We start from the raw sequence: 27278 nt of genomic DNA, 5'->3' as shown, positions 1-27278 counted from the left end.
AGGGCAGCGGGCACGCTGGTTCGGCCGGGTGAGACCCCCCGAACACACCGACGGGCGTTTACCGGGGTCAGCAGCGGGCTTTGGGGCAGGAGTTGCCTCCAGCAGCTCCCAGCCCTGCACAGGCCCTCCCTGCCCCTGCCTCCCGCTTTTTTCCTTCCCCCCTCACCCCAGGACCAAGGTGCTGCTGGGTGTCCCTTGCGATTTCGTGAGAAACGAGGCGGCAGCGAAGCTCGCACGGTTGGGTCCCACAGTGGGGTTTTAAAAGGGGGAAAAATATATATATTGGGGCCTCGGTTGTGTTTGGGGCGTTCTGAAAGCACGTGCATGGGTTTTATGAGGTGGAATAAAGGGTTATTTGGGGCTGTTGGTTTTGATTCAATGATAAATAGTGCGGTACTTGATTTCGCTTCTCAGTTTGGAGCGAATCAAAGAGTTCTGCCTTCATGTGTTCTGTACCTTGAGCCATCACTGAGGAGCCTCAGCTGTGTTGTTATCCGTCACGCTTTGTCCTTGCGTAGATGTGTTGCTGGTTTTCTGTGATAAGCCGTGATTTTTGCCTTCTAGCTTTTTCACAAAGCTTTATTCTGCAGGATTTAAATCGTTTACACTCTGACTTTGGGGGAGAAGAAGCTCTGCAGAAATGTCGAAGATTGAGAAAATGAGCATCCTCGGAGTGAGGAGTTTTGGAGTAGAGGATAAAGACAAACAAATTATCACTTTCTTTAATCCATTAACTATTTTGGTGGGACCAAATGGTGCAGGAAAAACGGTAAGGTTTACTACAATATGTTTGGTTTTGAACTGGAAATAGGTCTGAAAGGCCTCAAAATATGAATAAGGAAGGTATTCATAATATTGCGAAAATCTTGCCTGTGTTGTTTAGCATTATTAGGCACCTGGATTTTGCAGAGCACTGGTTGATATTTTTTTAGGAAACGGATCCAGATCCTGATTAAAACCAATTTTGCAAAGTACCATACTCTCACGATACTCAAAAAGTAAAATATTATTTCCCTCTCCTTCTACATTTAACTCATTTGTAAGTATTTGGGCTGTTACTGTGTTTATTTCTGTAGTCCATCTTGTTTACTCTACCATTGTAACTACATACTTATTTCTGTTTTTCTTAGACTATCATTGAATGTCTTAAATACATATCCACTGGAGATTTTCCTCCTGGCACCAAAGGAAACTCATTTGTTCACGATCCAAAGGTAAAAGTCATAGTGACTTGATTTAATGTGTGTTTAGTCCTAAGTAAAATATTTACTTGCACTCAGGGTTGTGATGAAAACAGGGATGCTCAGGTTCTAGGCAGACATGAGCTGACTGTATTGTTTCAGGAAAAACAGAGAGCTGGGGGTAATTGTTTGTTTTATATCTACTAAAGGTTGCGAATGAAACAGATGTTAGAGCTCAGATTCGATTACAGTTTCGAGATGTAAGCGGAGAGCTCGTAGCTGTCCAGCGATCCATGGTCTGTACTCAGAAAGGCAAGAAAACAGAATTTAAAACACTTGAAGCTGTCATTACTAGAACAAAGTAAGCTCTGTCAAGTTTTTTTCTTACTTTGGCATGACGATTGGTTTGTGGTTTGTATCTTTTTATATATAAGACAGGAGAAAACTTGATAATACATTCTTTGAAGTAGCTACAGGTGCTCTTAGATTAAAGCTATGTAGTTTCATCACTTTATTAGTTGATTCTAAAATCCTTTCATAGCCACTACTGTAAGAACTACTTATAGCTGTTAACTTACATTTATTTGAAAACTGTATTAATAAGGATACGGTGTGAAAGTAGCACTGTGTGGAGTATGTAGGTTTTACTTCCTTTAGCCCCCTTTTTGGTTTCAGATCATGGTTGGCCGGTGTTTAACTCCAATCTCTGCTGTTTAAGATGTAAATTCACTTCGTTCAGGATCGGTTTTGCTCCCTCTGGTGGTTTTACGTAGTTTTAAAATGTGTAATAGTCGGCTACAAATATTGACACTGTTAAATGCATGTGTTGAACATGGTAATTATATATTTAAAACCTGTTACTCATTTTGAATCCGTATGTTACAATGAGATTATACTGTTAAAGACGCAGTTTACTTTTTAAATAATTTACTAGTAACTTATTAGGGGAATTTTCTTTATCTGTGCTACACAGGCATGGTGAGAAGGTCAGTCTGAGTTCCAAGTGTGCAGAAATCGACCGAGAGATGATCAGTGCCCTTGGTGTTTCCAAATCGGTGATTAACAATGTCATTTTCTGCCACCAAGAAGAATCCAACTGGCCATTAAGTGAAGGGAAGGCCCTGAAACAAAAATTTGATGAGATCTTTTCAGCAACAAGGTTTTTCTCTTTACTGTAACTTAATAAAAGCTAAGTAAGAAATGTCTTCTCTAATAATGTAGGTGTTAATGAAGGCATTGTTTCATACATCAGTATCGCTGTATTGCCTGTAGGATCTGAAATTTATTTATTTTTTTAAAGGTATATTAAAGCACTGGAAACTCTCCGTCAGGTACGACTGAAACAAAGCTTGAAAGTAAAAGAGTGTCAGACAGAACTGAAATACCTAAAACAGAATAAAGAAAAAGCGCAGGAAATCCAGGATCATCTTAGCAACAGAGAGGCTCAACTGGCTGCTTCTAAGGAGAATGTAAAATCTATTGAGGGTCAGCTTGATCCTCTAAAGGTAATTCGCATGATGATTACATTAAGACTTTGATACAGGCTTTAATACAAAGCAGTATGTAAGCACTAAAGAACACAGAAAAATGTGAAAGCTGGATGAATTTCTGGATTAAAATCTGACAGTTTTATGTTGTGTTATCTAATCCTCTGCTCTGAAGCAGAATCAAACATACCTCAACAAACCCGGCAGATGCTGGTCTAATCTGTAAACAGGCGCCGGAGGTTTAAGAACGTAGTTTGTGAAATTCTTATAGCAGCATTGGGGGTTTTTTTGTAGCTTAATTTTTCGATCTCTTTTTTCAAATTTAGCTGGTAAGTAAAACTATTATAAACTGTAGCTCAAACGAAAACTAAAATTTAACCACCTCTGTTTATAAAAAACACTTTATCAGACTGAAGGTTTTACACTTCGACTAACTGCATTGTATAGAATAACTGACTGCTGAGGTATTTTGCTTACAGCACTCTTCCCTTCGCAGAGTTCCCTGGAAGCAGTTGAACAGAATCTCATGAAGGTGATGAGGCTAGACAACGACGTAAAAGCCCTGGAGAGCAGGAGGAGGCAGATGGAGAAGGATAATCAAGATTTGCAACAGAAGATGGAAAAGGTTGCCTTTTAAATCCCATGCTGCCATCCTTTCTGTGGAAGAATCAGTCTGTCTTTTGCTACCCAGTGAACTAAGTATATATTTTATTACGCATCAGATATCGGTGAAGAACGCTTTTGCAGCCCGTGTAGCTCACTTGATATTATCAGATATTGCAAATATGGCTCAATAAAACTGTATTAGTTTCTGTGTAATTTGGGTTAAATTGTTTTTTGCAACTTTTCCCTCCACTATAGACTACCTTGACAGGAAGGCAAATACTGACAAAAAATTTTCATAAAAATGATAATTACTTGTAATGATGACCTGCAGCATGTAACTTAAATCTCTGCTGCTCACTGGTTGTTGTTGATAGCCAGCACTTACTTTGACCAGTATAGGATGGCTCCTGATATTAATATTATTCGTCTCCCTGGAGATTTTTTTATTTTTTTTTAAATTAGAAAGAATTGTCTGTCTTGTGTCGTGGTTGTGACAAGGGATTTAAAACTTTTTTGACAAATGGAACGAAATTCCTTAGTGGTAAGAATTTAGATTTGTGTTATTAGCCTAAAAAAACAGATTTTCCAGTTTTGCTTGTAGCATATTTTTTCTCCGTATACAGATTCTGTGTGGGAGGTGCTTATGACTTATTTCTTGAATTATGGTAAAAACTAGACTTTTTTTAAAAAAACATCATGAATTGGCTTATAAATTTAGTTAAAAAGCTAACTTTGTTCTGTATTGTGTTGGTGTACAGGTTTTTCAAGGAACAGATGAACAACTGAGGGATAGATACCAGAATCACCAGAGAACAGTGAAGGAGAAGGATAAGAGATTATCAGACTGTAAGCGTGAATTGGATAGAGCCACTAAAGAATGCCAGAGATTTACCAGTGAGAAGTCGGAACTGCTTATTGAACGAGGTATTTTAGCCTTTGTCTATCACTTTGTGTTTTGTTTTTTTTTTTATGTAATTAAGATCTGAAATTGAACTACTCATGAGAATTGAAAGGTTTTGACCTGGACAAAACCCCCAAAATACATGTGACTTTGGGGTCAGCTGCACAGTGTGGTATGAGACTCTTCACAGCTGGACAGGTCTTCTCCTGGAGTTTCTAATGTGCTCTTGTTGTTCTGAGCTATAATTGCAGCACGTAGTACCTTTGTTTCCAAGTGGATCATTCTTTATAAAAATTTCTAAATAGATAATTTACAGTGACATAGATCGGTGTCAGCCTAGCAGTTTACGACACAGTTGTTTTCACTGTCTGAGCCTGTCCTTTCCTTAGGGGGTGAAAATGTCCACTAGCCAGATGTGATTGTATAAGTGTGTTTTAACCAAGAAAAAATGTGAAAGCTGAATGTTTGGCATGCTCAGCGTCTCCAGTGGGGGCTGGTTGGAGACCTTTAGGACGATATTCTCCTGTGTATTCTGTGTATTTTCTTGTAAATGGACTGTGGAAGTTTCAGTAAAGCTGTACTAGTTCAGACATAAAATGTATGCTTACATGAAATATGTTTGGGTTTTATTTATCAGAATAATATTTTTAGTGTTTTAAGAGGCTTTCTTTTAGGTTCTTAATTTATTTAATTAATAAAAATTGTTACCTGAAACAGCAGTCTCTCAAGCTACAGCTTGTTGTTCAAAAAGACTTTCAAAGCTAGTTGCAACTATTTTCTTAATCTTAAATGTGTCTTCTGCCTCAGTTTTTGAGGGTTTGTCCCGTTTTCTTCTGTGAAGGCCGTCTTCAGCTGCAAGCAGATCGTCACCAAGAGCATATCACAACGAGGGATTCATTAATTCAGTCTTTGGCAGCACAGCTGGAATTAGATGGTTTTGAGCGGGCACCTTTTAATGAAAGGCACATTACCAGCTTTCACAGGTTGTTGAAGGAGAGACAGGAGAGAGATGCAGAAGCTGCAAATCATTTGATGGTAAGAATTTTGTTGCTTTAGTAGTGTGGTTAGCATTGGTTGTTACTGGTCCGTGTGTGTCTTCCTGGTGCTGGGCGGAAGAGGAATATTGGAGGGGGAAAAACAAGCCATTATTTTCTTTTAGAATTCTTTATTATGGGTCACCTGAATGTTTCCATGGAAATTAGTTTTGGAACTAAGAGTGGTCATCAAGTGATCTGAATTGCCAAAGCTATCGAACAGGCAGTTAGTTCTTCAGATAGGGCTTTTTTTTTCTCAGGAGTCCTCTCATGCTGGTGGATCACTGACAAGCTAAAAAGCTTGAGGAGGAATTACAGTGGGCAGCTGGTTTAAAAATAAGCAACTTTTTGTTGAAGTCATCTTCAGAATGGAGTTGCTCTCACAAAACACTTATCAGTATGATGCAGCTGCGTTTTCCTATTGAAACATTTCAGCAAAAAATTTTGGATAAGTTTAAGTATTTCGATGTATTACAGTGGTGAATATTTGTAAGCTAGTGAGAAGAAGTGGTTTTAAATGTTACTTTCCTATAAAAAAATGAAACGTTATCTTACTGCGGACTCCTTACAGAGAGAATTTGCACAAAAAGAAGCAATGAAACAAAAACAGATAGATGAAATAAGAGACAAGAAAACTGGATTACAAAGAACCATTGACCTGAAATCAGACATTCAGAGTAAGAGACAAGTGGAGCTGAAGAATGTAAAATATGAATTGCAGCAGTTGGAAGGGTTTTCGGACAGAATCCTGGAGCTGGATCAGGAGATTGTCAAGACAGTAAGTGAATGTAATTGAAATATTTCTAGAAGTTTGAAGTAAAAACTTTCAGCTTTGTCATTAAAAACACACAAAAAAGAACCCCTTGATGTTTACTCCATCTGCTGAATTTTTTTCCCTTTGAATACCCTCTCTGTGCTCTGTCTGTTAGGATGGTGAGCCCTTTGGGGGCTGTTCACTCTTTGGTTTTATACAGTGCATGTGTAGAATATACTGCTGCTGCTTGGTGAGTTCTCAGCAGGGCAATAGCCACAGCTGGTCATATGTTAAGATTAGTCAGTCTCAAATTACTGGGCCAGAAAAATAAGAACTAAAGTACTACACTATCTGTATTTTCCACATGTCTGTGAGATGGGCTGGTTGGTTACAAGAATTCGATCTGATGGTGTATTTCTAAGTTACAGGCGTTTGATGTCCCAGTTGAACAGCTGGTTATGCCTTTGTAGCTAAATATTTTATGTTTGTTAGGGCTGTATGAATTCAGTGCTTGACAGTGTTTCTTCGAGCCTCCTCCCTAGGGTAATGCCAAATTTAATGTACAGTAGATGCTAAAATACAGACAAAATTAAACTAAATATGAGCGAGCTTCCTGAAGGGAAATCATGTGGTTATGACTTACAATAAAACCATGAGCAGCTTGGGGCAGTGGCACGTTCCAGAACAGTGCATCCAGTACCTGCTTTACTTTCCCCATGCCAACATCACAGCCTTTGTCCTTTTTCATGTATTCTTTACAAATCTTGTGTCATTCCTGTAACAGCTAACGATACTGCTGAAGGGCAGCTTAAGAGCTTTCTTCTGTTTCCTTTATTGATTGGTGCAATGAAGTCTTCTGGGCTTTTATTTTTTGTTTAGGAACATGAACTGGAGAAGGCTGAGAGGAACAGCAATGTAGAGGCACTCGAACTGGAAGTACGAACTCTGCAAAATGAGAAAATAAACCTGGACAAAGCTCTTAGGAAGTTGGATCAAGAGATGGAACAGTTGAATCTACATACCACAACGATTACCCAAATGGAGATGCTGAAGAAAGACAAAGTAATTTTTCTATCATCATCTTATAAGAAGGGGACATGAAATTACTACAGTCCCTTCAGGATTTGTGTATTTTTGAGGTGTTTATCACCAATCACATGTAAAGCATCTGTCTGACTTCATAGAAGCCAGTTACACACTGAGTGACATAAACATAGGGAAAAAAATAATCTAAAATGCCTCCTTTGATACAAAAGATATGAAAAAATTAATCTAAAATGCTTCTTCTCCCCAGGCAGAAAAAGAAGAGCAGATTAGAAAAGTAAAATCAAGACATTCTGATGACCTGACAGCACTGTTGGGATACTTTCCAAATAAAAACCAACTTGAAGACTGGCTTCATGGTAAAAACAGAAAGATCAATCAGACAAGGGATAGTCTGGCTGACCTTAAGTAGGTATTAATTTAATTGATTATGTCTCCATAATTATTTATGTAATTATGGTTTTAAATGTTGGAAAATTTAATATGCTTAACATACTTGTTATTTTAATTCATTTTTGTTTATTTAGGTATCTGCAAAATCAAAGGATCCTGCAGAATTTGTGTCACCTATAGCTGATATAGTTTGTGCTAGTTAAGAAAATCACAACAGTGGTAGTATGTCAAAGGCAGGACTAAAACCAGATAGCAAAATACTGTTGTGGAACATCCTTAATTGTTTAAACTAATCCTAGCTGAATGAATGCGCTTGGGAGTGGAAATGCTGGTCTTCTGACTTATAAAAAGGTCACAGAGTGGTTAGTGACTGTACCACGAGTTCATGTGTGATTATCTGTTCCTGGTTTCATTTGATGATAAAAACCAATTTATTAGAAAGAGTAGGTAACATGAGCACGCTGCATTGGCACGCGTTAAGCTTCCGCAAAACATAAACCCCAAGATTTTAAGTATAAGAATATTACATAATTCAAAAGTATGGAACATGAGCAGGAGAATGCTAGCTTTCTTTGCTTAAAAGGTTCAATAATATCTGGTCAGCAATAATTGCTGTAGGGGAAAAGCATTGATATTGTGTTATTCTGTCAAGTTGTGTATGGCTTGGTCGTTGTAAATTAGTTTCTCATCAGTAAGCATTTAGAAAACAAAAGCGAATTAAAATGAAACACTTCATGCTGTACTTAGATTAACTATAAGTTGAAACTAGGTTTGCTGAAAAATCATTAAAGAAAAACTGGTAAACAGCTCTGTAATATCAATTTCAGATTAACTCCCATGTTTTTGCTTGCAGTTTGAAATCTTTGGGTTTTTGTAATAAAAGTTTATGCGTTGATGTTTCAGCAAACGATTGGCATCAGTAGAATATCATAAAACTTACGTCAGCAATGAGCTGAAAAAAAAAGAAGCACAGTTGTCCCTTCATGAAGCAAAACTTTTTGATGTTTGTGGAAGCCAGGATTTTGACAGTGATCTGAACAAACTTCAAGATGAAATTGAAAAAAGTTCAAAACAGCGAGGTAAATTCATATATAGCTCTACTTTTTTTCCCTAAAGCTTCCCTAAACGATAGGCACAGGAACTGACTTAAGGGAGATCATGACTGAATCATAGTCATTTTTTTAACACATTTTCCTTTATCTTTACTACTATTTCTGTTTTATACTTAAGCTGGACTAGTAGTTTTAATTCATTCGGTTAATTCCCTCATTATGTGTAAATGACATAATGATCTGCCAGGTGTGAAGAACCAGCCTCTGATGTGGGTTTGGCCCATCGTGCCCACCACTAACTGTAAGAAAAGGTACTGGCTTTCACGGTTAATTGCAGAGGGATGAGCATGGTTTAATAAAACAGCCTAACTCAGATTGACGAGGACTTGAGGAGGGGATTTAGGACAGCCTGCTGGAAGCAGGGACAGCACTGAATTCAGACCAGGTCACGTAGGGCCGTTTCAGTTGCCTGCTGTTGTGGTTTTGTGGGTTATAATTTTGTTTTCATTTATGGCAAACACCTATCTAGTTCAGATCTGATTATGCGCTGTTTATTCAACATAAAGTCTTTTGTTTCTTTTTAAACCAGCTGTGCTTGCGGGAGCCACGGCAGTTTATTCACAGTTCATTACACAACTGACAGAGGAGAAGCAGTCATGTTGTCCAGTTTGTCAGAGAGTTTTTCAAACGGAGGCCGAACTACAAGATGTAATTGATGATCTGCAGTCCAAGCTGCGCCTTGCTCCAGACAAACTGAAGTCGACAGAGTCTGAGCTTAAAAGAAAAGAGAAAAAACGTGATGAAATGATGAGTCTTAAGCCACTTAGGTAAAGTACTTAGCAAACCGTATTGTTGCAAACTGTTTTCTTTCAAATGCTTGGTTTTTAATTACTAAGAATTATGCAGACATCAAGGAGCCTTTGTCTGCTAGTTAATTCAATTAAAAAATCTTGTTAAGTATTTTGCTAGCATTTGTTCTCTGCTCATTCAGACTTTAATATTAATCTGGTTTATGGTTTTGGTATTTCTGGTCCTTTGGGGGTTCTCCTGAGAGTGAGGCAGAAATAGTTACATAGTTCTGATTATTTACACTATAGAGGCACCTTGTTATTTAGCATTGTCATTTAAACCGGACAGGCTGTTTGTGCTGTCACTGAAATGTTTTTCATGCCACGTCACCTTAAATACATTTCTTAAAAATACTGAAACAGCAGATTGTATAAACAGAATGTGAACTGAACTATATTAAGCCCCTTTTAATAATATCTTGATTTATATCTCCTTTAACAGTATGTTTTATGAATCATGATGTTCTGGAAGGGCATCTATGGGATTTTTTGTGGATTCCCAGTGCTATTTATGTTCCGTTGAGGTTCAGGCATGTGCAATTCCATCCTTTGGGGATTCATCTCTGTTTCCAATACTGATAACCCATTTTAGATTGGGCTGAACATATTCCTTTATTTTAGTTACTTAAAAAACCCTTTTATGTTGTCGGGGGGTTTTTTGAACTTTCAAGGTAATACAAAGTGTAGGTTATACTAACAAATTCAGAAAAAGTCCCTACAGTATTTTCTGATTTCCAGGCTGAATTAGTCTGTATTTTTAAAGCTGTGAAAATACTAGACAGGCTGTTTTGTTGTTGCCTCCCTTTTCTCTTCCTGTTGCTTCCCTCCAAAACATAAACAAACAACACGAGCCCTAAAGAGGTTTAGCAGTCCTGTTTTGGATTGTTTTGGTTTTTTTTTCCTTAGCATATGAACAGCATTTAAAGTAAGAGAAGAGGATGCAGGTTTCCTGCCAGTAGGTGAAGAGGCTTTTTGTCTCAAGAAATTTGCAGACCGTTGCTCTGAGAGAATTTGGAGAATGTGTGTTAGAGGGCAGACCTTTCCTTCACAAGAGGGCACTCTTGTACAGTGGATTTAGACCCTCTCATGAGCACTTGCTGTAATTCAGTTAAAAAACAAAAGAGATTTTGTTTGCTTGTTTCATCTCACCTCATGAGGGATGTATTACCTTAGCTGGGTATATGGCATGAGCTTAATCGAACGTGGGGAAGGTTAAGGGGATACTATTTTGGCTAAATATAGTCTTCAACTGTTAAATCATATCACAGCTTGTGTGATCTCAAATATCTTCAACTTATGCCACTGGTTTTGACAAAAAAAATTTCCGGATTTCTATTTTATTTAAGGCGAACTGTAGTTGAGCTCCAAGATAAGGACATACCAGACTTGAGGAACAAGATACAGAATGCAAACAGGGATTTAACAGGCCTGAAGGGTGAGATAGAGGATCAGAAATCACTCTTGCAGACAGCCTTGTCCGAGGAGGATGGTGCCAAGGCATGTTTGCAGGATATAGCACTAATGGAAAGGTACCAGGTATGCTTTGGTAATTTCTCTTAATAAATAAAATGATACTTGCTAGCGTTTAAATATGTAGTTATTCATAATGTGACAAAACTTTGAGGTCTTAAGACTTTCCAAGCTAAGTAAAAATACTTTAAAAGACAGCATAACATAGGTGATCTTGGTACTAATAAAACTTTCAAGTTTTATGTAATGCTTTTTTCTTTTGGGGACCACGGAGTCCCTTGAGTTTTTATTCAGTTCTGTGCTATAGTAACTGGGAGAAGAGGTTAATCCAGAACTTAAGCATGACCACAAGTACAGCAAAGTGTTTTTCAGTTCTCATAGGCATTGTAGTTTGGTGTATTCTCAGCATCTGCTCTGTGTGCTTTCTGAAATCCTGTCCCATGTTCTGTGCCATCTGAAGGTACGGTAAAGGGGAATGGACATCCTACACTTTGTATTACCCTGATGTAGGAGACTGTTTCGGACAGTCTTCGTTCCTTTTTTTCCAACACAAAATTGTTTCTCGCCTGAGAACCGTGAGAGGAACTGTTGGGTAGAGAACCTGGGGCCAGGGAAAGGACCGGGAGCATTTCACGGGTGGGAGATGGCAGCAGCTCCTGAGGCTCCAACAGTTCCATTGTCACAGGGACCTGTAACAGCTCTGAGGTGGGCTGGGGATGTCAAAAGCCCATCCATCCGTATTGACTCATTATCTTTCCCAATTAGGAATTCCAGTTTCTATCAGCCTGTGGGCTGACATAACCTCACTGCTAATGACGTGACCTGGCTCCAGCAGAGGAGATAAATGTAAAGGTCTCCAGTCACGTGCATCGCAGGCCCCAAGCTTGTTCTTGTGTGCCAAAGATAGAAAATACATTGCTAAACACTAATACAATAGTAATAGTACTTTTCCTCATACTTTCAGACTGATATTAGAGATGTTGAACGAAAAATTGCTCAGCAGGAGGCTAAGCTGCTAGGGGTCGATTTAAGTAGAACTGTTCTACAAGTAAGCCATGAAAAACAAGAGAAAAAACACTTGTGGGATACAGGTAGGCCATACAAAAATGGGTATTTCATTTTTACATGGAAAACAATGTTCCAAACGTCCTGCTGTTAAAATCTGAGCTTGCTTATTTTACATTCTGAAATAAATGTATTCTAATAGTTCGTTGTTTTGGTTTTTTGGGGCTCATGTTGAGAATTACGTTTTCACAAGGAAGACAATAAATGTTTTTAATAGCATATTGTTTCATTCTGTGTTTGCTTTCATCTGCAGTTACTGGTAAAATTGAGTTAAATCAAAAGCTCAAGCAAGACCAGCAAAATCAGATTCAGCAGCTAAAGAGTGCAGTTAATGAGCTTAAAGCAGAGAAACTTCAGATTTCCAGCAGCATGCAGCGTCGTCGACAACTGGAGGAGCAAACAGTGGAACTAACCACTGAGGTTCAGTCCTTGTGCAGAGAGATCAAGGTAGGAAACACAGTTATTTAACCCTTAGCTCTCTTGTCCTGGGGGAAAAAAAATAATAATCTTGTTATATTTAACATTGTAATCCCAGCAAATAACATGGTTTTCTAAATGTTTATCCTGTGCTGTTATTGCATATCTTTGGGAATTTCCAGCACTTTATTAATACATATTTTCACATCTTTTTTTTTTTTTTTAATATACACACACACAAGGAAGAAAGAACCCCATGAGGGTTTTTTACCACTTGAAAGAAATGTTGATCATGAACAGAATGAGAAAATAAAAAGAACTTTCTCCAACTGCTTTTCAGGAAGCAAAAGAACAGGTATTTCCTTTGGATGCAACTTTAGAAAAACTGCAGCAGGAGAAGGAGGATCTAATTAATACAAGGACTGCAAGTAGTAAAGAAACACAGGAGAAGGTTTGTTCGCCTTTGACATAGCTGGGAGATGGGAATATATATTATTTTCCAGGCATGGCTGCAAGCCGTGGTAATGAGTTTGCTTTAGGAAACAGCAGTGACATTAATGAATGCTTTAAGTTGGTGGAACTTTTAGGAACATAAGAAGAGGAACATAACCAAGTCAGGAGACTAACTCAATTGTAATTCACCTTTGGCAGTCTTGTCAAAAGTCTCTGAGGGACAGTTGGCAATATTTAGTGACCAGTGGTATTCAAAGCCCTTCCTGATAGATCCAGGAGAAATCACAAGGGTGACTGTAACCTGTCCTTGCTAAGAGACAGACCTATTTTTCTCAGGTGAAGTGGCTGTCTTGTGAAAGGCAAGTGAATAGTTTACTGTTTGCTTTGGAAAACATTTTCATGGTAATAAGGAACATGTGGGTTTCTAAAAGTTGCAGGCTTTATCATAACTCCCTTTAATTTACTAATAAGGAATTGTACTTAGACAACAGTGTTATCCAGCAACTAATTTTTGATAGAGAGCATATGAGTTCTTGGACATAAGACTGCATTTCATTTGAAATCTTTTCCCTGCAGATAAATGGCATAAAAGAGAAAGTTAAAGATATAAACAAGTACATGAAAGAAATTGAAAACTATATTCAACAAGGAAAAGACGACTATAAAAAGGTAACCTCAAAAACAGTCAATAAAAAATTGACATTAAAAGCACTTTTGTGTTTAAATCGTATACTGTTTTATTTCTTTAGCAAAAGGAGTCTGAACTTGATGAAGTAAGTTCTCAGTTGGCTGCCTGTGAGAAACAGAAGGAAAAGATAAGTAAAGAGATGGAAACGATTCGACAAGATATTGACACTCAAAAGGTAGATGCGTTGTTTTACAGTAAAGCATATTTTGCACTATTGAAATAGTTTCTGGGTTTAAGTCTGCCTAGGTCCATAGTGGTGCAGTTTGTCTCCTCCCGATTTACTTAGTTGTTAGGATTAGTTAGAATGCTACATGTGCATGATGCTGAAAAAAAAGTCTTGAGATTTGTATATGCAAAAGTAGATGCGTTTTAGAAAATTTGTGTATTTTCATGGTATTTTCAAAAGGAGTAAGTCTGTTGGGATAACAGCCAGTATTTTCAAAAGTATCTCAGTGTGGAGGATACCTGCCTTCTGAAGTAGGAGAGCTGTAAGGTGTTTATAATTGCAGGTACCAAAAGGTGCTAGTCACTCCAGATTTTGTCGTGTACTTTTAATTCTTGTGTACGTACTCCAAATACTGTTTACATTCTTTATAGGAAAGATGTCTTTTCCCCATTCTACCCCACCACTTACTGTCTAACTTGCAGAACTGAGATGGGGGACATTGTTAAACCTCATCCTAAATCACTTGCCCTCTTTGAAACAGATTAATATTTGCACATAGGATGGCTCTTGTGTTCGCCTGTGACAATAAATACCGTAAGTATTATGTCAGATTGAAATATGAAATAATACTGCTGATTTCCACGATACCCTATTTCTTGCACAAGCTACGTTCTCACTGTGATAATCTTCATAGTTGTCAATTATTTGATGCTTGTAGCACGTTTTGGAGTTGTGCAGGACTCCTGCTTTGTAACTGAGAATCAGTAGACTGAAACATCACACAGCTTCTTGCTTTCTGGGGAGATAGATACAGGAGAGGTGGCTGGAGGACAATCTTACTCTGAGGAAACGGAATGAAGAGCTAAAAGAAGTTGAAGACAACATCAAACAACTTGTGAAGGAGATGGGAGAAATGAAAGTCCCGCAAATGAAAAAGTAAGCATCTTCAAAGCAGAACGGCATCTTTTGCACAAGAATTCACTTAATGTAATAAGTCACTGTGCTTTAGTGTGTTTCCTGGTCTAGTTCTTTCTCCATTCCTGTAGACCACTTCCTCCTTCAAGCTCAAGTTGACATAGTATCCCCGCGACGATAACACAAATGACTCAGTGAAACTGTATAGTGCTTCTGGCTAGAAATACATGTATGTGCACATGTGCCCATACCTGTTCCAATCTAATCCTTTTTTTTTCATGAATGCCACTGCTAAATCCCCATTTTAAAATAATTCATATCTCTGGATAAGAATATTTACTTTTCATTTTCTGTCTGCCTACTTAAGTCTCAGCAGCAAATTTTATATTTAATTCAGTAGTTGAATTGCTTAGATAATAAACAGTTTTGAAAAGCAGTTCACCCTACGCTGCTTCTCACGTGTGAACTAATTATTTAGCTTTCTAGAGGCCACCTAATTAATTCATCTTATTTTGCTCAGTATTGTAATTTAATTCCACCTATGAAATGAATTATTTTTTATGTTTCTGCGTATAGCACTTTGGCATTCGAAATTGATAACTCGCTTCTCCCACTCGGAGTAGTGATTTTAATGTGTTCTAAACAAACTTTAATATATTTTTATTTCAATAATGTCTTAATTTCAGTGATGTTTATGCTATAGTTTTAACTGTTACAGACTTTATAGATACAATATAATGAACTACAGTCTAACATTAATCGGGATTCTAATTCTGAGTTTAAAAATTGTGAAACACCAGATACAAAAGACTCGTATGTCAATTATGATTTCACAGTGAACAAAAACATTTAGAGGAGAAAATAGAATCTTTGAAAAGGAACCATCACGTTGCACTTGGCCGACAACGTGGGTTTGAGGAAGAGATTGTTCGGTTTAAAAAGGAACTTCGGGAGTCACAATTCAGAGATGCAGAGGAAAAGTACAGGGACATGATGATTGTTATGAGAACAACAGAGCTGGTGAACAAAGATCTGGACCTTTATTACAAGGCTCTTGATAAGTAAGTACTGTCGTATGAGGGTAATTCTTAAAGGTTTTTGTCATTATTACTGTTGATAACGTTGATGCAAAAGCAGCTTTCAATTTCAGACTTCCAGGGGTAACGCAGAAATAGTAAATTTATCTAATTCTTTGAGGTATATAATAATTTCTCTTTATAAAATCTGGTATTTAAATATTAAGATAAAAAGGTATGGCTTTTTAAGTAAATTGATGAAAATATACTACAAACGGCACAGGATGGGTAGGATGTTGGAAATTTCCAAGTTAATGTATATAATGATGTACTTACAGTAAGTGCATTGATGGTAATAATTGGAGTTTAATATAATCATAGGTAAATCCAGTGATCGTTATCATTTTATTCCCAGTTCTCTGTAGGAAGTTACAGCTGTATGTGTTAGGACTCATGTTTGCAATGCAGCAGTTCAAGCTGAGAGAGGTGACAGTGAGTGAACCCAACACATCACCCTTCTGTGCTGAATTCTTGGTGTGAAATAAACTTTTGTTGTGTCGCCTTGGTGGTTAGAGAATGTCCAGACAGCAAACGCATTCAGCTTCGGTTTTCGTGTGAAAAACATGTGGAAGAGCCAGCGGAGCCACAGGCTCTTCCTTTGTCCATGTTCCTCTGTACCTTTTCCCTCCTTGAAGGCATTTTCAGGAAGCTTTTGTAAGTGTGTCTCCCAAAATTAATGATGGTTTTCCTTTCTTCCTGTAATTTTGGTGTTTTTTTGAGGGAAGTAAAAGAAAGTATTACAGGATACTCAATAAATAATCGGGAGAATGTGTTTCTTAAAAGCCTGTCTCACATATTATATTATCTCAAAATATATAAACTCCACAGTATGAGTTTAGGAAAGGTGAAACTTTTTTAAATCCTTCATTATTAAGCTGGGTCTTTCTTGCATGGTCTCTCATGCCACTTTCCTTTCTATATCAGTATATTTTAGCACCATCTGGTCATATCTTAACATGAATAAGATATGCCAGGTAGATTTCTTGTTCTGCATGATCATCCTCTCAGGTAAACAGTTGTGTTCTCATTAAAGAATATCACAATATAGGGGTGGTTGTTCCCTTTCTCCAGTGTGAGTTGGTTTGTGCCTAGAGAAGGCAAAAGCAAACATCTTGCAGTCTGATGGAAGGTGTAGTATACTTTCTGATTGTTTCTGCTTCCTCGGGGAGCTTATCATCTTGTCTTGGATTGACTGGCCAAAAATAGCATCTCAAAATTTGTAAATGTATACCGAGTAAAACATCTGGCTCCCTAAAAACCCCCCCTGTATGTTCAGTTTTAGTGACGGAATTGCAGTGAGCTGTTTCAACTTGAGGGACAACGGGGAAGGATCTTGATGTTTCAGGGAATACAAAACTGGTGCTTAGTGACAGAAGGATAATTTGAATATTAGGAACAAAACAGAGGAAGATAAGCCTTTTGGCCACTGTATGAATTCCGAATACACTCATGTCTTGCATATAGTATAGAAATTTGGTCTCCTGTATTAAAAAGGGTCTAGTAGTCATGGAAAAAGGAGAACGGAAGAGCAGTAATGTGGTTGAGGGTACGGCGTAATGGTCAAGAAGAGAAACTAAATAAATAAGAAATTTCCAAGTTGAAAATATGGTCTAGAGGAAACATGTTTCGAAGAGTTTTAATGATAAAATAAACATAATATTAGCATGTAAGCTAATCCCAAATTTATTTTGTGAAGATCTAAATTGTTCAGAGCATGTATAATTCTTCCCTTTCAGCTTAAATGGAAATGCACTCCAAGAATTTCCCTTTTAGAATTCAGAATCTTTTTGTATGGTATCGAATCATCTATTGTTTCTATTTAAGGCAAAACAGGAAATCAGTCTTGTAATTTCAAGAAAAATAGATAAGCATCACTTATTGGTAATCGTCTGAAAAATCGGTGAGACAAAATGTTAGCTCCAATGGCCAGAGATTGAAAGCTGTATCTGCTGCTGGCTGTTCTGTGCTATCAGCTGATCTTTATTGACTTAATATTTAGAGGTTTATGATAAACATTGATGAGGAATGCATTCTCAGGTTTAATTAAGTAGAGTTGAAAACACTTTCTTCATTCTTCAGACTTAAATCCTATTAAAGTTGATGCTTCAGTATTCCCCAGAACAGGTGGAAATAATCCCTGTAAGAGGGGGAGGTGGGAAGAGCACAGGTCAAAGTCCAATTTCAGAAATACATTTTATTTCCACCATATTTTTTGAAAGAAGACACTGGCATGAATTGAGCAAGCATTTTTTTCATTATGGAGTACTCTTATTTTTTTAAAGTCAAATTAGAAATGTGGCATCCTGTCCTTTCTTGAATGCTTTCTTAAGGAATCATCTGTTGAACTGAAGTCATGTTGATATGTTAACTAGGGAAATTAAATTGAAAATTATTAATGACACTCTATGTCACTCTTGCTGCTAAGGAGAAAGGCAGCTCTAGTCGTAACATCCGCTTGGGTGATTATCAATTATATTCTTGATAAGAATTCTCTGCTCTGAGGACACTTCACAGGCTCCTTTCCTACTGAGACCCAGTTACTTGCACTGTCGGGGCCTGCAATGAGTAACACTGCCGTTGGTCTGGGAGACTTAACATCAGATTCTCCTGGGAGTCAGTCTGAAAACAGAGCTCATGCACAAATTAGAAATCTCTTAGAAGGTCAGGGAAACTTGCCCTCTGTTGAGTGACTGCAAATCTTTTTGTCTTCATTGCTCTCCTACTTCTTGAGACCGAGCTGCTTGTGAGAGTAGAATTATTTACACAGAGTGTGGTGAATCTTTAGATACTTATGCATTTAAAATGAACGAGTACTTACTACATTTCGTAAAAGTATTTAGGGACTGGGAAGGGACCTGCTGCCTACCATAAGATCCTGTAGTCCGTAGCAGGCCATGGCTGCACCTGTAACAATTTGCACTTTTTGTTGTTCTTTAGAGCAATAATGACATTTCATAGCATGAAGATGGAAGAAATCAACAAAATAATCCGTGACCTTTGGCGAAGCACCTACAGAGGACAGGGTATGTATTTTTTTGTAGCTTTGCCCGTATGTATCCCTTTGTTACTGAGCACTGCGTACTGAAAAGTGTTCTCAAAATACTGAAAATCCAGGATCTGAAGGTAGTTGGCTCCATTCTAAAGGCTACATCTGTTGGCCACTGCTGTAATCTTTATTATGCATTATGTGGTTAGTTACAGGATAAATAGAGATAGTTTTCCCTTTTCTGTGTTTTCCAAAGTTATGATTTCCTTGAGACAGGGGAAGCGCATGAGTTCATTCCTTCAACTTTGGAAAGATTAATTTCAAAGACATATTTATTAGTGAGAGTTCGGAAGAAAACTTTTGATGTTACTGTATATTATACCTGTCGGCTCTGTTTAATCCTACGATATTTTTGAACATTTTTGGTAACGTAGAAACTGTCTCCTTCCCGTTTTCAGATATCGACTATATAGAAATTCGTTCTGATGCAGATGAGAATGTCTCAGCCTCTGATAAAAGAAGAAGTTACAATTACAGAGTAGTAATGATAAAGGGCGATACAGCACTGGATATGCGAGGAAGGTGTAGTGCTGGGCAGAAGGTAATAGCAGTTTTTAGTACGTGGTAAAGAGGATTCTGAAAACTGACTCAAGTGAATGCAGGAGGGTAACGTTCTGCAGTGACCCCGACGACCAGGCACCTCCAAATCTAATTTACAGCCCTGTGCAACTTCCCTTCCCTGTGTATGGATTTTGCTGACAGGATGCAATCTGTAATTCTGAACATCTGAACCCTCTTTTTGGGGGGCCAGAGTCCATTGTTTCAGTAGGGAACTGGTCCGAGTCCCTCCAGGAGTGAAGGGTTCAACTTCCCTCTCCTCAAGTTCAGATCCTCCCAGTCTTGTCTCACCGAGGTTCCCGTAGCTTTAGGTCTGTTGACTTGCTCCTGTCGTTTTTCCTTCCCAAGGGTTGGCCCTTGATCTTCTTTTCACTGCTGTGTCTGAGCGTGAGACCTCTTTTTCTCTGAGTTACACTACTCTCCCCTGTTGCCAAATACCACCTTTCGGTCGATGTCACCACATACCATACCACGCTGTACTTCCAGGCACTGCCTTGCGTTCTGTGCTGCCTGGCTCAGCTGTCGGCTCCGTGCTCTCGGTACTTCACTAGTGCTCACTGGGCAAGCGGCCTCATGTCACACCAGCCTTGAGAGTTGGTTCCACCTGTCTGTTGTGTTACAATCACAGAATCCCAGAATCTCGGTTGGAAAAGCCCCTGCAGCTCCTCCAGCCCAACCATGACCCTCCCCCTGACCGTTCCCAACTCCCCCAGATCCCTCAACGCTGGCTCAGCCCGACTCTTCACCCCCTCCAGGGATCCCGGGGACTCCCCCCTGCCCTGGGCAGCCCATTCCAACGCCCAACAGCCCCTTCTGCACAGAAATCCTTCCTCAGAGCCAGCCTGACCCTGCCCTGGGCAGCTTGAGGCCATTCCCTCGGGGCCTGGCTCAAGAGACTCGTGATACAGAGCATCTAAAATATTCCTAAACCAGAGAAAAGAACTAGCCTTGTTGCTCTGTCTTCAAAATCACCGTCTGTACTGGTTTTTTATTTTAAAGAGCTGAGGTATAGGGGGAAAAAATAAACCACTTGTAGCCATTTGACTCTTGCATGTTGGTTATGCAGCTTAGGCAACCAAAGCTACCTGCAGTATTATAGCAAGAATCTGCTACTTCCCTAGATGAACCATTTCCAGCAGAACAAGCGATCTTCCTAAGTGCAGAGCTAGTAGAAAGGGACACAAATACACGTAGGGATGCTTTTATTTCCTCCCTGCTGGAACACTTTCTGCCCATCCTTGGTGCGTGCCGGACTGTGGAGAGCTCTCCCTGGCACTTAATGCCCTGTGGGCAGGGCGCCAGCACAGCGTAGCCTGGGGATGCTGCAGCGGGAGGAGGGAGGTGCGTTCTTCCTCTCCTGCAGTGGGAGCTGGAGCTTTCTTATGCTGCTATGATGGCAACAGCTTGAGATCTCTTTGATGTTGAGGAAGAATTGCCATTATCTGAAGTAGCAAACTGCCCACTTCCTCACCTCCAGAGTAGTAGTTCCCACTGTGCTACTTCAGCAGAGTTTCACTGCCAGCCAGGCCTTTTTCACGTGGTACAGGCGGTAGTAGAAAATGAAATCAATAAATGGAACAAAATGATACGCAGTATTTTTAAGTGCATGCAGCAACAGAAGCATGAAAGGATATCTCATGAGACAATGAATATTGTTGCTTGAATATGAAAAATGCTGTCCGATTAATTCCCACCTGAGTGTAGATGTGTACTTGGTTTTGAAAATTCCATACTAATTTGGGGGGGAAATCCAAATCTTACGAAACAGCAGTATAGGCAAAAAAATGTATCCTCTCCTAAAGTAGTCTAGGATGTTACGTTAGAGTCCTATGTAAATGAGAGTGAAACTTATTCACAGTTTCTTAGCTTATATTCTGAGAATTCTTTGATCGTGAACTGTGATGCCAGCAGTCGTGATAATTGGAAAGTATGTTTGGCAGCACAGTTTCCATCGAGTGTTCTGTAATTTTCACTAGTTCAGGACATATAATAATAATTAGGCATATTAATACCAAACTAACACGTAAGGTGGTAAATCCTACTACCTGTGGTTTTAGTAAGTAGTCAGGAGTTCGGTAACTCAAACGTGGTACTACAGGTGCAAATTTGCACCATCCTGGTGCAGTGGGGTGGGGCTTGAGCAGAGTGTAGTGTGGAAATGCCGGTGACATTGTTGTAGCACCTTGACCTCGGGTTGGAATCCTTACTTCCAGTGTCTCCAAAATTTTGACTGACTTTTCTCTGATATTTTTTCCAACGGTACTTTGTAGAATGGATCTTTCAGTTCAAACTTGAAATCATAATGTGCTTTTTCAATAATTAATTAGTCACTGTCATTTTGTGAACTGTCAGCACATTGTTACGTAAACTTTAGTGACAGTTTGTAATGGCATTAAAAATAGCATGTTCCACGTAGTTCCTCTATAAACACTTCAAAAAGTGATATTTGCGTGTTTGATTTTTTTTTTTCCTTTTTTTTTTTTTTCCCCTAGGTGCTTGCTTCTCTTATTATTCGTCTTGCTCTGGCAGAAACGTTCTGTCTCAACTGTGGCATATTGGCACTGGATGAGCCTACTACCAATCTCGACCGAGAAAACATTGAGTCTCTTGCACATGCCCTGGTGGAGTAAGTGATCTCTTCTTCTGAAGCTAAAAGATGAATGTTTTTCAAATTTTAACAGTAGTTGGCAGAAGTGAATTATATTTTAAGCTGGCATACCTTGGTTGGCATCTACAAATAGACATGCAGAGGGGTAGCTTTAGATTCCCTGTTTGTCTGGAAGAAAAAAAAATAATTCTTAAATAATTTGGGATTTTTTTATCTGAGTAAAAAGAGTTGCTAATCTACATTAGATTGCTCAACAGTTTGCGTTGTTATCAATAGCTAACTATTTTTGTACTATGTATTTACAAATTCTACAAAACTAGACTGTGATCTTGATAAACACTAAATAATATCTCTTTGTAGGATAATCAAAAGCCGCTCACAACAGCGGAACTTCCAGCTTCTGGTGATAACTCACGATGAGGATTTTGTGGAACTTCTGGGCCGGTCTGAATACGTGGAAACATTCTACAGGATAAAGAAGAACATTGACCAGTGCTCTGAGATCATGAAATGCAGCGTCAGCTCCCTAGGCTCCTATGTTCATTAGAGCTTCAAGTAATTATGTATTGTTAGACTGGCTTAACTGCCTCACTTGATAGAGTTCGGATAAAGGCATCTAAAAGTATAATTCCCTCATATACTATACTACTGTAGACTTGTAACAATTTAAACTAGAATCTGAAATGATTAGACTGAAACTTCCTGCCTTTCTACATGTTTCTATGCCTGGGTTTAAGAATCGCCACGATTTGGAAGAATTTAAATGAATACAATGCAGTTAACTTTTAGATGTATTTTAGGCTTTAAAAGTGAAAATAAAGTTGTGATGTTCTTCGGGTATGTCCTGGCGGGGAGATCCAGATGCAGATTCTTTGGAACAGCTGCAGCTCTGGCGATAGCGTGACACATCACCGCCGTGGGGCGAGTTCAGGATGGATTTGTATCTCTAGTCAAGGCCTGTTTGGAGCTACCCACCTCCTCTACACAAAGTTCCCAAGCTTCTGAGAGAACTTTTACTCATTTCTCTACAAGATGACATGAAGAGAATGTTCACTAAGTGTAACAGTTCTCTTTAGAATAAAGGAAAGGCCCACCTCTAACGAGATGAATGAATGAATGGATGACAGAAGCATATTTTAACCATATTGTCTTTGCTTAGTGCTGCTTTCTGGTGCCATTTATGACAGTTATGTCATGTTGTGATTCTCTGTGAGACACAAGTTCTGTGAAAATGGTACAGAAGTGCCTTAGAGAGTTCATTTGTGTGGAGGCTGAGCTGCTTGACCCTGTAGAAGGCAGGCCAGGGGGACCTGCTGCTCGCTCAGGGTGGCAGTGGAAGGCCAGCACCAGTGGCACACCTCAAAATGCAAAGGACCTCGTCACCACAAAGCCTGAGATTTCAGACAAAGGCTCCTCAGCAACATGCCAGGCTGCCTCTGCAGCCCTGCAAGCCCCAAGGGGTGCGATTTCTTCGTAACCAAGGGGTCACCTCTTCTACCTTGAGCTCTGGGTACTGGATCCAAGTCCCCAAGCAGAAGCTGGACTTTCACCTTTTTCAATCCTTGCAGGCAGCAGTGATGAACCTCCTCCGCAGACAGCGTACGACCAGCGCTTGGTTTCAGAGCTTGGTTTCAGAGTTTAATGTCCGTAACGTCGGGACGTTTGTCTTCGAATACGGGAATGAGCCTGAGAACGTTGCCTTCCTCACTCTTCAGGGTGCGGGAGTCCCTGTGTCACGGATTTCCCAGGGAGGAGGCGCTCGAGGACGGGGGCAGGAGCGTGGGTGCCCGTGGCAGGCGCAGGCAGGGCGCGGGGCTGGGGAAGCACCACGGACGCTGTGCCTCCTTAAATCACCTTAAATCAGACCCCACCGACACCACCTGGTAACGGAGCTGGACATCTGCGCCAAAAATGACAAAAGCCAGCGCTGCCCTGGCTCTGATTCTTTGTCTCGGTAACTCCTTCAGCCTTTTACGTGAGCGGAGCGTGGGGCTGCTTGGCTGCAGGTGCCTTGCAGGGTAATGACAGAAAGTGAGCACTTGAACTAAGGATTATTTCCACCTGAATTTTCTGAAACTGCAAGTCACTAGAGTCAGGGTGGCCCCAGTCATGGGGAAACCACTCAAAGATAAGCGGATGAATGGGACTTCCTAGCAATTACATTTTTTCACCAGTCCCCTGAAAAAGCAACACCAAACTGGGGAGGGAGGGGGAAGAGAAGGCAGAGGAAAATGCTACTAACATGCATTACGTTTGCAGTTTTAAGTAAGCTTCACTGACTCTAGTACTACTTCCTGAAGGGGAATTTTCTTAAAGATATAATCAACAGAAAAAAAAAAAAAAAAGGCTTTGAATTTTCAGATTTTCCTGTACTGTTTATTTTAGCATGACACATACATCCCAGCTCATGAAGAATTACATTATCTTCAGAAGCAACTCCCCAACCTTTGTGAATTCTGTGGGGTTTTTAAAACCGTGGTTTGCAATTCCTCCATAAAGTAGTTCAGACACATTTTGGCTAAATCAGCCCTTCTCTGTTCCCTAGCTGCAAAGTTTATTGTCACACACACGCTTTGGGGGTTAAACTTTTTCCTAGAACTTGGACGTACAGAAAAGGTGGTGGGAAACTAACCTTTCCTGTATCAAGTGTCAGTAGTAAAATGACAAAAAATAATTCACATCATGATTTTTTTTTTTCCACACCTTTTCATTTGAATAATCCATAGGCTCCTCTATAGCTGACAGCATGGGAAAGAGACTTCACCAGCCCCACGGCTTTGATCCAGACCAGGAAACAAACAAAAAAAAAATGTGTGAGTCGGGTGGAGGAGAAACTTTAAACACTTTCATCTGCTGCTCGTGGGCACCTCGGGGCGAGCGAGGACAGAAAGGGGCCCCTGCCTCTCCTGTGCACCCACAGGCAATGGGGGTGCTGCCACTGGGCACAGTCAGCCGCCCCCAGCGCTGCGTCGAGGGCATCCCTGCTCCCCTGTGGCTTCCTGCCTCACCCGCGGGCAACAGGGCCACTGCGCGGCACCTGCTGGTGGCCCCGGCTTGGCCTCTTCTCCAGCCATGCCTGAGAGGAGCAGGATAACGAGGGGAAGGGGCTTTGCCCTTGCGTGGTGCTGCGCGAAGTTCAGTGCCAAACGTGGTACAGCACCAAGCAGAGACATTTTAAAGCAAACTGGGCGTAGATTTATTGCGGTAACCCGTTGGGCAGGTGACAAACTGGTCCAGAAACTCTCCGCTTGCCATTTTGGTTGGGAGCTGAGGCTGATCTCCAGCACGGAGTTCACCCGTCCTCCACGCAGCGATGCACCCGCACGCCTTGAGGAAGGCAGAGCCACAGGTGGACGCTCCCTCGGATAGGCCATGATTTAAGAGCCAAAAATGACAACTAAGAATAATTTTAACAGCTTTCCTAGAACCGTCAGTGCGTGGGATTGCGGTAGGCCCAGGAGCCAAGAATGGGGCAGTTGCCTGGGACTGATTTTTGCAGCCCAGCAGGCACCCGGCACCCCTCTGAGAGCCTCCCGTGCCTCAGCAGGGAGATGTGGCAGGTCAGCCGGGAAGGGTTGGCTGGGTAAAAAAATCCCTCAGGAGGGATCTGGGGCTGACAGCAGCCTCGGCCCTGCCCAACACTCTCCATCCAAGCCAGGAACCAGCAGTTGATGGAGGGCTCAGGCATGTGCTGATGACTTTCCTCCCACCTTTATGCCACAGCAATTATTTCTTCAGCAGCGTAACTTATTTTCAGTTTATCTTCACTTAGTGAGCAAGGTGGCAACTACTTTCACTAGGAAAAAAAATGGCCTTAAAGGCATCACTGAACTTACATTAGCAGTTGAAAACCAATACTTGGGCGTTCCGACCCTTCCTTTGCTGTCACTTCCACACCCCAACACTGTGCTGCCTGCGTGGAGGCTGCTGCAAAGACAGAAGCTCGGCCCGAGTGCTTTGGGTGTTTAAAACCTCAGAGAAGATGATGATTTTTTTTTTTTTCTTTGCAACCAGAACTGCTTTCTGACCTCCCTGAAGTAAGAAAGTGGCTGAGAGAACATGTAACTTGCTATTCCCAGGAACATATAACTTGCTACTCCCAGGAGCAGCTTTTCCATCAAAGTTTCCAGCTGGGGAGGTCCAGTTTCCCTCCTGCACACCACATTTCAGGTAAAAAAGCTTTTTGCCTGCCCTAAAATTTTTTTTTTAAAAAAAAAACCAAACACATGTGTTTATCTACAAATAAACATCACAAACCAAAGCAATAACTACAGACGATGCTTTCAAAAGTTTAATCATTCAATGTTGCTATGTATCTTTGTTAACATTTAAATGTCACACTAAATATCGTTTCTAATCTATTTCAGTATGACAGTTTGTTTACTTACCCCCCCCCCCAGGGCAAGGTGCCAGGAGCCAGCACTTACTCTCTACTTGTTGCAGGATTACACCTTCGGGAAATGTGATGCAATTTGCAAATCCTCCTTCGTCTGGCTTCATCCTATTCCGTCTAATTTGATTTATGCAGAAAAGATAAACTGCTGTAGCTGTAGCTCACCTTCGCCTCCAGCTGCAGGGGCTGAAGGAAGCAGGTTGGTTCCAGCACAGGGTCTGAAACACAGTTTGTAAACTCAACCACTGATTCAAGAGATATTGCATGTGCTGATGCTAGACATTACACGGTGACCCACATTTTGGGGTTTTCTTTTTTCATGTTATAAAATGTTTTATTTAAGTTCACCATCTTTTGCAAGTAAGGAACGGCACACGCCAGCAAACGGAAGGGAAAAAATGTTGTGGCTTCTCGATGAGGATTTTATAAAAGGCAAAGCTGGAAGAGTGTTGGAAAGAAGATGGTTAGTGGGGTCATCTAAAATCAGGCCCTCGGAAATGGTAGGAGAGACCTGAAGTTGTTTATATCCCCCCAATTAAAGCATCTGCTGGACCTTATGAGTTCTGACATGGTTTCTTAATGACCCATCCTGTCCTGCCACCAAACTTGAGCCTTGGTGCAGCTGGGACTGCCACAGGGGGACCTGGGGGGGATGGACAGCCGGCTGAGCAGGAGCCAGAGTGTGCCCAGGGGGCCAAGGGGGGCAACAGCATCCTGGCTGGTGTCAGCACTGGCGTGGCCACAGGGACAGGGAAGGGATCTGAGCCCTGGGCTCGGCACTGGGGAGGCCGCCCCTCGATTCCTGGGTTCAGTTTTGGGCCCCTCACCCCAAAAAGGCCATTGAGTGACTCGAGCGTGGCCAGAGAAGGGCAACGGAGCTGGGGCAGGGTCTGGAGCACAGGTCTGCTGGGGAGCGGCTGGGGGAACTGGGGGGGTTCAGGCTGGAGAAGAGGAGGCTGAGGGGAGACCTCCTGGCCCTCGGCAACTCCCTGCCAGGGGGGGGCAGAGAGGGGGGATGAGTCTCTGGAGCCAAGGCCCCAGCGCCAGGCCCCGAGGGAATGGCCTCAAGCTGCCCAGGGCAGGGTCAGGCTGGCTCTGAGGAAGGATTTCTGTGCAGAAGGGG

General features: G+C 40.6%; 1 protein-coding gene and 1 long non-coding RNA gene across 2 annotated transcripts; both read left to right on the top strand.

Moving 5' to 3' along the window:
- Positions 1-568: 568 nt before the first annotated feature.
- On the top strand, positions 569-22602 carry RAD50 (RAD50 double strand break repair protein). Its single transcript, XM_026858290.1, has 25 exons — positions 569-769; positions 1131-1214; positions 1391-1542; positions 2155-2340; positions 2482-2686; positions 3165-3293; positions 4033-4198; positions 5017-5210; positions 5781-5987; positions 6843-7025; positions 7258-7415; positions 8304-8479; positions 9042-9279; positions 10647-10836; positions 11735-11861; positions 12089-12282; positions 12593-12703; positions 13282-13374; positions 13455-13568; positions 14368-14495; positions 15311-15535; positions 18488-18573; positions 18995-19137; positions 21647-21780; positions 22123-22602. The coding sequence occupies exons 1-25, from the start codon at positions 641-643 to the stop codon at positions 22307-22309; spliced, it is 3939 nt and encodes a 1312-aa protein (XP_026714091.1). The 5' UTR covers positions 569-640; the 3' UTR covers positions 22310-22602.
- A 1010-nt stretch (positions 22603-23612) lies between these two features.
- LOC113485245 lies at positions 23613-26785 on the top strand. Its single transcript, XR_003399386.1, has 3 exons — positions 23613-23716; positions 25777-25932; positions 26163-26785. It is a non-coding gene; the product is annotated as an uncharacterized LOC113485245 (long non-coding RNA).
- Positions 26786-27278: the final 493 nt, after the last annotated feature.

This window comes from Athene cunicularia (assembly GCF_003259725.1).
Source record: "Athene cunicularia isolate RWA chromosome 13 unlocalized genomic scaffold, athCun1 chr13_part1, whole genome shotgun sequence".
NCBI classification, from domain to species: domain Eukaryota; kingdom Metazoa; phylum Chordata; class Aves; order Strigiformes; family Strigidae; genus Athene; species Athene cunicularia.
Note: the sequence above shows the minus strand (reverse complement) of the source record. Positions and strands in the feature narration are given on the sequence as shown.

Excerpts from the sequence above, each read along its gene's own strand:
- RAD50 (XM_026858290.1), top strand. The coding sequence starts at position 641 with ATGTCGAAGATTGAGAAAATGAGCATCCTCGGAGTGAGGAGTTTTGGA. Across the intron at positions 770-1,130 it reads CAAATGGTGCAGGAAAAACG|ACTATCATTGAATGTCTTAA; the intron begins GTAAGGTTTACT and ends TGTTTTTCTTAG. Across the intron at positions 13,569-14,367 it reads AAGATATTGACACTCAAAAG|ATACAGGAGAGGTGGCTGGA; the intron begins GTAGATGCGTTG and ends CTGGGGAGATAG.